The sequence below is a fragment of the Amblyomma americanum genome, chromosome 2 (genome assembly GCF_052857255.1).
Source record: "Amblyomma americanum isolate KBUSLIRL-KWMA chromosome 2, ASM5285725v1, whole genome shotgun sequence".
Taxonomy (NCBI): Eukaryota; Metazoa; Arthropoda; class Arachnida; order Ixodida; family Ixodidae; genus Amblyomma; species Amblyomma americanum.
In genome coordinates, this window is record NC_135498.1 from 100299366 (window position 1) to 100309426 (window position 10061).

The 10061-nt window shown below is 48.5% G+C and overlaps 1 protein-coding gene across 1 annotated transcript; it reads right to left on the reverse strand.

Moving 5' to 3' along the window:
• Window positions 1–4267: 4267 nt before the first annotated feature.
• Window positions 4268–9439, reverse strand: LOC144119933 (solute carrier family 22 member 7-like). The gene is made up of 2 exons (XM_077652434.1): window positions 8290–9439; window positions 4268–4968 (listed from the first exon to the last, which is right to left on the reverse strand). The coding sequence occupies exons 1-2, from the start codon at window positions 9437–9439 to the stop codon at window positions 4268–4270; spliced, it is 1851 nt and encodes a 616-aa protein (XP_077508560.1).
• Between the last annotated feature and the right edge of the window lie 622 nt (window positions 9440–10061).

Here is a 10061-nt window from a genome sequence, read left to right on the forward strand (position 1 = left end):
ATAAAATGAGACAAAAAATCACAACTAAAACTAGGTGTGCAACTCTAGGCTGCAGTGTTTGCAAATGGTTAGGGAGGCCAATCTCGTTTCATCTCTTCATGCAAGGTGGGCGAGCACTTGGTTTTTACCTTTTATTTATTTTTTATTTATTTGGTCAGTTTGCACCTAAAGGCTCTCTTTCGTGGCTACCACGTGGGGTATCACGTGTACACTAATCCTTGTGTACGCGGTATATCAGGATCAAGAACAGCAGCAAAAAATATTGTTTATCTTCTGAAAAGCTTCTTCTGCTCTGCAAGTGCGATGATCAGTTTCCATTATGAAAGTCAAATTGATAACGCCACAAGAGCAGTAATGGAGAAATTAATTAGAGTTTGGCCCAGCGTTAAAAAAATTCAAACGTTCTTCCAGATATCACACAGTACCCTTCATGTCTGGCAGTTATATATTCTTGCACAGGTGGCCAGAACTCTGCCAACAACACCCATTCAGCACTGAGTACAATGGGCTATGCATTTGACCGGACCTATTGTCGTAATGGCCCCAACTGCTCACAGCGCATTTTTGTTTTATATGAACTAGGCGATTTAGGCTGGGCTATCTTAAACAGGTGTAGACTGTGCAGTGCTTGGTTTTCTAGTAGCTTGAAGGTTGTCTTTTTTTTTCCTCATACAGTGCTGACCAGTGATTGAATATCTCTGATGATGCCCCAGTACATAATAATCCTGCACCTTTTGTAGCGAACCTGCAGTGGGATATAGCCCGGCAAAAGTTTAACATTTACCTGCTGCGCACTTCTATTGCTGGAAGGCTTGGAACTGCCGCGAGAGGAAGCCCCAGAATGGATGCTTAGCGTTATTTGAAAATAGTAAACTTTTTTTTACTCAATATAGTTTTCGTAACCCACCTCTTACTATAAAACACTATGAATGGGTTGCCACCACACCTGCCATGCTTGATGTGCTAGTTTGCGTGAGCAGATATCTGGCCATGTGAAGGTTCTTATTTACAAGGGTGTAGCTTTCAGGAGAATTCAGATTAAATTGGCAGCATTCCTATCTATCTTCTGTGCTAACTGATGTGCGCAACACCTGCATAAAGTAAATGCAGCTCCCTGCTCAGAATTCCCAGATAAACCTCAAGATTGAAATCTTTCACAGAACTGCGAGAAGCTGGCGCTCCTAGTGATACTACACCCCGGTTTCTCAACTTTGGAAGTTCCTTTCAAATTCAAAGCTCCTTGATACGCACAAACAGCCTCTGCTAAATCGTTCATAATTTCTGCCAACTATTCCCACTCTTTTTCATTTTGTTCCACCGTCTGCTTAACTTAATTTAGCTGTAATTTGTTGCTTCTCAAAATTACCTTCATTCAATTAGCACAAGTGTCACCATTCTGCTGTCCTTCTCATTCAAATATGAGCCCACTGTATCTTGTCCAACCCTCAAGTCTTCATTACTTGCACGTATTTGCTTTGTGTGAAGTGCGCTCAGGTTGTTGTACTGTATTGCTTGTACAAAACTACAATATTGTACTGCTGGTCAGGGTTACATTTGTTTGTTTTTCCTTTCAAACAGAGGTGTGCAAATGGGAGAAAAACAAGATAATGGGAGAGGGTTTGATTCTATTAAACTGGTTCGTATAAATAACATGGATATTGAGGAAATGCTGACATGATAATCGGTGCTTTGCAGAACGCAAGGCAAGTGGGTTTTATGCACTTCTCAGGAATTTCAAATAATTGCATACAACAGAGGAAGCCCATTGTACAGCGATGTCTGTCATTGTACCCGCATATGTTTGGCACAAACTGGCTCGGCTAGGTGTCATTCTTTATGCATAGGAGCTAAGGCAGGTATAGCTGTTCTGCCATTTTACTGTTGGGTATGAAAATCTGTGTGTTCATTCATATTGATTACAGTGCAATGTGATATTTATCACAGCTACAAACCCTGTTATGTGGTGTGAATTTTGGCAGTCGTATTGCGGAAGGCAGCCTTTCATGAATATGTTGTATGTGTAGCGAGGACAGCCCAAAGTATGTATATGTATACAAAGTGCACATTTGTCCGAAATATCACATCTAATAATTCAGCCTAATGTACGTATAGATTTTTTTGTTTTACCTGCAGTTCATTGTTCTGCTTTGCATTTTGATGTGAAATAAATAACTGTGCACCTTGTTACCCTCAGTGGGCACAGTTCATTTCTGAAACTGATTTATTCCAGGTAGCGAAACTCACAGTATCGCTGTGCGGGGAAAGCACTTCTCATTTCTCCTACGACACAGCTTGGCAGAACTCTGCGATTCCTCCTCACAAGGCGACGCCAAATCCAGCGCACAAACTGTCGTTACGCCGCGTACCTGTAACGACTGCAAAAAATAGTCGCTGCATTATGATGATGATGCCAAAAACACACAAAAAAAAACTTTTAGTTTACACAACCCTGATTCAGTTTTTCCATTAGTTGTTCAATATCACTGGCAAGTGCCAGCAATCGAGGTGCCAGACGAGGTGTATAGACAGAATAAGCGAGTACGTTGCGATATTATGTAGGAAGCTATATTTTCACTGCTTTCAGCCTTGCTGTCAGGATTTTCAAAATTTCAACAACCGTGTCCTCAAACTTTAAAACATTGTTCATACGAAGGTGGCTGCTTTCAAACTGTATAGCTGCAAGCGAAATGGTGGCATAGTTAGGTTTTAAGATCAAGACAAACTTGGAGTTTAATGCAAGAGACACAAATGTCATCATTGAAACTGATACTGCAGTGGAGCATGATAAAATCGCAAGTGCTTCGCATCAAACAAGAAACATCCAGTTACTTGTGGATCTCTGGTGTGTTGACGAGGGCCGGTCTGTCTTCCAGTAGTGCCAAATATGCAAGTTGCCGTGCATAGATGTTAAGGGACCCCCTGTACAAACATGTTGCTGCTGGTGACGCACAGAGCATACTCGGGGATGTGGGCAGCGACTTCAGCAATTTCACGGCAGCGCAGACTCGAGCACGGTGTCCATGGCTCGACAGCGGCCACATTCACACCGAGGATAAACGTCGTTATTATTATTACTAGTACTACTACTATTGCAGCACGCAAAACTGCACTTGCAAGCCGTCGCGTACACAGCCGAAGGCAATTTCAGAAAGACCGCTTTGTGCATGCATCAGACGCGTTTTTGCGAGTTCTCGCATTAGTGCACGTTCGCCACGCACCATGCGACAAGCGCAAGATCGTGCGTTTCACGGTGCACGAACGAAAATATAAAAGAAACGAATAGAGGTGTGCGAATGGCTTGCTGGAGCGGCAAAATTATGCCCCTCAATCTCACAAAGCCTACGCCACTATACATGTACGTGGGAGAACACGTGCAAACAATTGAGGGAGAAATGGCATCCAAACGGTGTAATTGGTGCCCGCAACAAAATATATACGCATCATTTACGCAAACAGCAAAGACCGAGCTGCAACATGAGGGGTTGCACGTGTTAGTGGCCTCGTTTAAATTTTGTCCGCGATGTTTGACTGGTAGTGACTGACATTGGCAAAGAGATCGGGCACTAAAGTTGGGACGAAAACAAACAAAAATCTCTTAGACGAGCAGCAAAATAACACGAGAACAACAATGCTTTCCAGTTTACGTTGCCTACACGCTCGGAGTCCGCTGGCACAATCTGAACTGCGTCGAGACTGACGCCTGCCTCCTCTTCGGAATCGCTGGCCAGTAATTAAAAAATGTGCTCTCCCCACCACGCACTCCGGATCTCTAGCGCAAGACTGGCGGGAAGTTGGACAGTTTCGCCATACGGTGCACTGTGCCCATCACTCAGTTACTCGCATGTGAGCTGTCCGCCGCTGGCGCACACAGTCGAACTTCGTTACGTGCTAGATCAATTGCTGCAGAATTTCTTGGACACCATCAGAGTACGAAAATCGCTGAACGCTTCCAGATGCCAGAATTCGTGTGAATCAAGCGCGTTGTTTGCTACGGATCAATAAAATATCTTCCAACGATTCATTAGCAGCGTCTGGTAGTGTCCCTTTCGCAGTGCTACGCATATCCTGGGTACGAAACAATGTATATACTCTGTTAATGAGCACAGACTCTAGAGAGAAAGTGAGCTCCAAGTAAACAGTCGATGATTAAATAAAATAAAGCAGAGGATTGCGTATGCGCTCCAGAAACACAAATATGATTACTGCCGCCCCTCTCCCCTCCTCCCCTACCCCTAATCACCGCGCATCTGGTTCTTCACTTCCGGCGCTATTTGGCTTCTCTCTGATTGTCGGATTGGCCGCTCTTGGGTCGCTTGCGCTTGCTGCCTCTTCGAGCGACCCTCAGGGGAGACTGCAGCTGCCACTTTTCGGCCGCGAAGTCGTGCATCGTGTTGGCCGGCTGCAGCTCCGTCGTCTCCGGCAGCGCCAGCGCCATCACTCCGAAGAAGAGCAACAGCGCGGCCGCCACGGCGTACATCAAGCCCTTCATGTCGGACGAATGAATCTCGTTGAGGAAAGGCGCTATGACGCAGCCCATGCACCCGCACATGTAGCTGAATGCCAGCCCCGCCCCGCGAACCACCGTCGGGTACAGCTCGGCCGTCAGGATGAACAGGGTGACTGCGCAGAGGTCGAAAAGCAGCATCGACACCACCATGAAGGCCGCCAGGACGTAGCCGGGGGCGCGAACCGTGTGCCCAATGGCCAGTGCTCCGGTCACGACGGCCATGATGATCAAGCTGAGGCTGAGCGTCCTGCGCCGCCCGGCGTACGTGATGATGATCACGTTCATTATGATCGCGGGCAGCCTGAGCAGGACCAACGCGATCTGTGCCCCGTGGTTGTAGCGCATGACTTGGCCCGTTAGGAGTTTGTAGAAGACGGTGAACGCGACGAGCCAGCACCCGAAAGTGACCAAGGACCGATGGCGCAAGGACTGGTTCCGCACAAGTTCGGTGACGTGCACGTCTGCGATTAACATGCACGTGTTAAGAAATTACGGACTGACGTTCGAAATGTTGTTTTTTGGGGTCCGCAGACAGCCTTCGAGGATCTCGAGGCTTCGAAAGCGTTTACACAAATTCGGTACTCTGTACTCATCAGACGAGAATACAATTTCTTTTAAACTGCCTTGCCTGGAGTTTATTTACTCGTCGCTTGACTTCCATTTGATCGCCATGGCCTTTTTGGGCTTCAAATTTAAAGTTTTAAAAGTTCTTAGGGGGCCCGTACAAATGGTTGTAAGGGGCTTGAAGGTTTACAGGGAACCGTTATGTTTGAAGGCTTGTAATGACATTTACAGTCTGGGACTAAATTGTAATTCCTCACCCCGCTAGCAAATTATTGCAGAAAGACACTCGAATCGATGTGGTGGACATAACGAGTATGTGCGGACTTCGGGCTCCAGTTATAGTCCTTATGAGTAGCTCAGTAAAAAAAACGGGGGGGGGGGGGGGAGCAAGGAAAGGCGAGGTGGTTGCTGATCTTTGGCTGCTGTTCAATGGAAGATGCAAATTGTCGTTGGGTAAGTGAATGAGTTGGTGCGTAGGTCAGAGACTAAAATACTGCCGAGGGAAAGGGAGACGGTTTACAGAGGAAGAGGCACCCCTTCCCTTCTTCAATTCAAGGACGTGGTTTATGTAAAGCATGGTGTGGCAGAGCTAGTCGCTTCACAGGCAGTCAAAGATTTTCGCTTAAATAAACTGAACCAATCATGTTTCAACAGAACTCATTGAGACACGTCCAAATTGTTGAGCTTGATTTAATTAGATATTACATGCAACGAAAGAACGAAACGGTAAATTCCCCATAAAAGAGTTACTCCAGCCAATGGCATCGATCGAGTTTCTGGATGTCGTGGTTAATCCGTGTTTAATTTCCTGCAATGGTAGCCCAAATGGGATCAAGCATGCATTAACTGAGCATGACAGGGGATAAGATAAAAAGATTATTACCGCGATGCTATAAAAATCGATCCGCGCCATGGGCTGTGGGCTCTCCTTTGGGAGGAATTTGGCAAGAAAGTAGCATCAAGGTGGACGTCCCTGGTTGCTTGCGACTCTGCTGCTTGAATGCGTGGTGGTGTCGCGTAAATATAATACTCGCGTTTGTTTAAAAAAAAAAGTCATCCGTGGCAATACGGATCATCACCGCTAGTTATTCTTCCTTGTTCTTTTTCAGTTGTAGCATTTGCCGTGAATTACTGTTTAACTATTGCGCCTGCGTTGTAGGTAGCTTAAGGGAAGGCACCAACTATATGCACAGGGTGGTCGTCACGTGATCGGACGGGCTGTGTGAGCGGGGTGGTCACGGGGGACTGAACCGCGAGGTGCTGTGGTCACACTCGGACGTACGGAAGCTGTGGAGGTTCACGCCAGCTGCCACGTTAACGACAGACACCCGCACACTAAAAGTTAACGCTATAAGCAGAACGTGTGGCAGGCTACATTGCGATGTACGGTCTTTGTCAAACGCATACGGCTAAAGGAAGCTTGCGTCTGGGCCACACCGCGTAGCTTGTTATGCATTCACAGCGTTCGAAATCTTGTAGCTAAGGGGAACTCTAATTCTCCCCTTTCCGAAGATTAGGACTTGCACGGATGCTGCCGGAGTTCGAAGCTTAGAAGCAAACCCCTCTGGGCTCTACATTTTACAAAGGTAGTACATGTTTGCCGAGAAGCTTGTATCTAGTCGTAAATAAAGGACAGAAAATCGTTACGAAGCCACCCACAAGGATGAATGACTAACGAAAGCGTTCGCTCGAGCCCTTTCATCTTGTGGTCGTATATTTATGGCTATCTGTTGTTTTGTGAAGCTGCAGTTTCGTAGGCTATCTAAATTCTTCCCGAGGGCCTCAGCGTGGGCCGCTTTGGAACGTTGAGCACCATAGAACAATATTTCAGTTCCTTAATAAGACTCCTCGTTATTAAAGGACTCTGCCTCTATGATGTCCGGTAACCACCAGGGTTCAGTCGACCGATATGATCAAGCGTCGCTTCAGATCACCTTTGTCACGGGAACCATGCTTTATCCCATAACCGAATCTGAATTTCGTTGGGCAGACCATACGGATTCACGAGCTAGTTGATACCTAACGGTTATGTAAAAGGGTGCAGAAAAAATTCACAGGGACACCTCATTAGCTAGAGAGTTGGCACAGTGATAGCTTATACGCTGTTAATGTCTTTACCAAAAATAATGTCACGTGTGGTCTCGTGACGTCATTTCTCCTAAGCCATTGGGAATTATCCATTTTGATTATGTCTCTTCCTTGTAGCCATTGGACGCATTTATGGCCGACGGCACATCTTTTTCTCCGATAAGGCTTTTAATCCTACCGCATTAACACGAGCCATACATCTAATTCCAGCTCACACAATGACCTGACTCGAAGTTGTTTGTCACAAAGCACCCGCAGTAGCTCATGGGTTATGGCGCTCGGCTACTGACCTAATAGACGTGGGTTCGATCGCGGCCGCGGTGCTCGAATTTCGATGGAGGCGAAATGCTAGAGATTCGTGTAATGTGCGATGCCAGTGCACTTCAAAGAACCCTAGGGACCAAAATTTTTGGAGCCCTTCACTGCGGCGTCCCTCATAGCCTGCGTTGCTTTGGGACGGTAAACCCGTACAAAACAGTCGACTGTCACAACCAAGCATAGAATTGCAAATCGCTGATGCGTGAACGCTTGGCGTGTTATCGTTTCCTAATGCTGGGTTTCCGATTTCTGTGCTATTTTTTCGATGAAAGTGATTTCCCCTTGCATTCTGTTCCGATTTGTAGGAATGCAATATCATCGGAAAATTTGGAGGGGGAACTAAAGCTCCACTTAAGTATATGAGACGATAGCGTTAACGAGTTATTGTCCATATATGTGGAATTGGTCAATCTCAACTTTACATTCATAGGTCCCTGGGAGACATCCCATCGCTTCGTCCGCAGTGTGGTTAAGGGATGAACCACTGCCCTGCGATGGGAGGGGCTGCCACCGGTGAGGATTGTGAGACCCTAGTTGTTGTTCCCCAACAACACCTCGCGATCAAGCATTGATTTAACGGCCACCTGCCACGGGGGTCAGTTTGCACTCAGTCCAGTGGGCAGGTTGTAATAACGACACAAGGTCGCGTGACCTACGCGACCCACTTAGGTTTCATTCTATCGCGGGAGGCCACCTAGGCCACCCTACGCCTGCGCCCACAACGCCGATGCCGGATTTTCTGGGTAACGGGGCCATTACCGCTATCGCGTTGTTATAACTGACTTCCGTGTTTAGAAGGCAAAGACGAGCACCTTGAGGCCCCGAGAAAATTTCAGAGCTGCCGGGGTCCTGCTGCTGTTCCTGCTGCCGTTTGAGCTCGACCCTCAGCGCAGACAGGCGCCGATTGAAGTTGTCGGGGTCGGCGTTGTTGACGCGTGCCGCCCACGACAGCACGTCCTCTGCGCGTCGCATCTTCAGTACAGCCAGGAGCCAGCACGGCGACTCCTCCATCAGGTACACTCCAAGAACCAGGCCGCAGGTTGGCACCATGGACACAATCTGGACGGCCTTCCAGTCGGTGACCACGCCTAGCACGACAGCTTGGTAGACGGAGGCCAGAAGCGCGCCGCCGGCGACGGCGCAGCTGCAAAAGAGGGCCCGGTGCTGCGTGTCGGTCACCTCGAACAGCACCACGGTGGACGTGATGACAACGCCGGCTGTTGCGGCGGACAAGAGGGCGCGGAGAGCAGCGAAGGCGATTAGCGTCTTCGCGAAGACCACTCCTATGCCAGCGAACATGAGCAGGAACATCCAGATGCACAGCACGGGGCGCCTCCCGATCCTGTCAGCAGCGATCCCTGAAAAGGGCAAAGCAATCACTCCTCCGAACATGTAGGCAGCTATCAGGGCCGTCATGATCCAATCACGCTCACAGACGATGTTCCACTCTCTGATGATCGAGGCGGCCTCTACCTTGTAGTCCCAACCGGCGTCGCAGGGAATCGTACCCCTTTCTTCAACGCCGTCTTCTTCCTCGGAAGGGAGCGGCGGCTCGTACCGAAGACACTTGTGGCGAGTCACGCCGTCAGCCTCGAGTGGCACGCTGGTGTTCCTCCATATCTCAGCTGGCAGATGGGCGTACTGTGCTGGCGGCCGACACCAGTGGTCCGCGGGGCGCGCCAGGCTGTTGATCGCAGCTGCTTGAAGCACCGTAGTGAAGAAGGCCAGCGTGGTGCAGAGCAGGACGAGCCTCTGGAACCAGCCGTGGCCGAAAATGAGGATGTGGTCCAGTGGCGACGTGAGCACGGTAGAGGTGCCTGCTGTGACGGGGGCGGAGACCGTGTTGCCAGCCTCCTGCGGAGCTTTGGGGTTCTGCTGTGGCATCGGCGGAGGTGCGGAAGTACGGTGGCCGGAGCGCCGACTTTTCTTCGTCGAGTGAGGCTCCCTTTCAACGTTGGCCATATCTGCAGTGACGGGGGAGGCGGTGTGCGACGTCTGTGCCCGGTGAATAGGAACCAGTTGCAATTATGGCGGCGCCTCCGTTGGGAACGGCCTTGCTCGTGAGCGTGCGCCGTTTTTTCTTCTTCTTTCTTCACTCGAGGCTTTGTGTGCGCAATAATGTCTTCTGAGCGGTATCTGAAGGCGTGAACAAATTTAACTTACCGGCACTGACATCGATTACGTGAGACATAAAATGCAAACCTAGTTAAGAATAGACTGGAAAAGAAAACAAAAGAAAAAAAACATTGCTTAAACCGCAATTTTTCTACCTGCGCAACTTTGAAATTCGTAGGTGTTTCTCCAGTGTTTATCATCAAACACAACGTGTGGACAAAGGTACCAATTTCAACCAACAATAAAAGGTGGGGCACGCGTGATCAGCTGCCCGTGGCATCCGGGATTTTAAAGCGTATCGCGCATACGCCGAATTAACCGGCGCACGTAGCTCCGGCGTCGATCATAAGCCCACTCTAGAAGAGTTTAATTCCTTTTCGGTTGCCGTCACCACAGACATAGTTAGCGCGCGCAGACCAAAACAGCAAATCACATGCGCCATAATCAGAAATTATAGACGAACGCATGT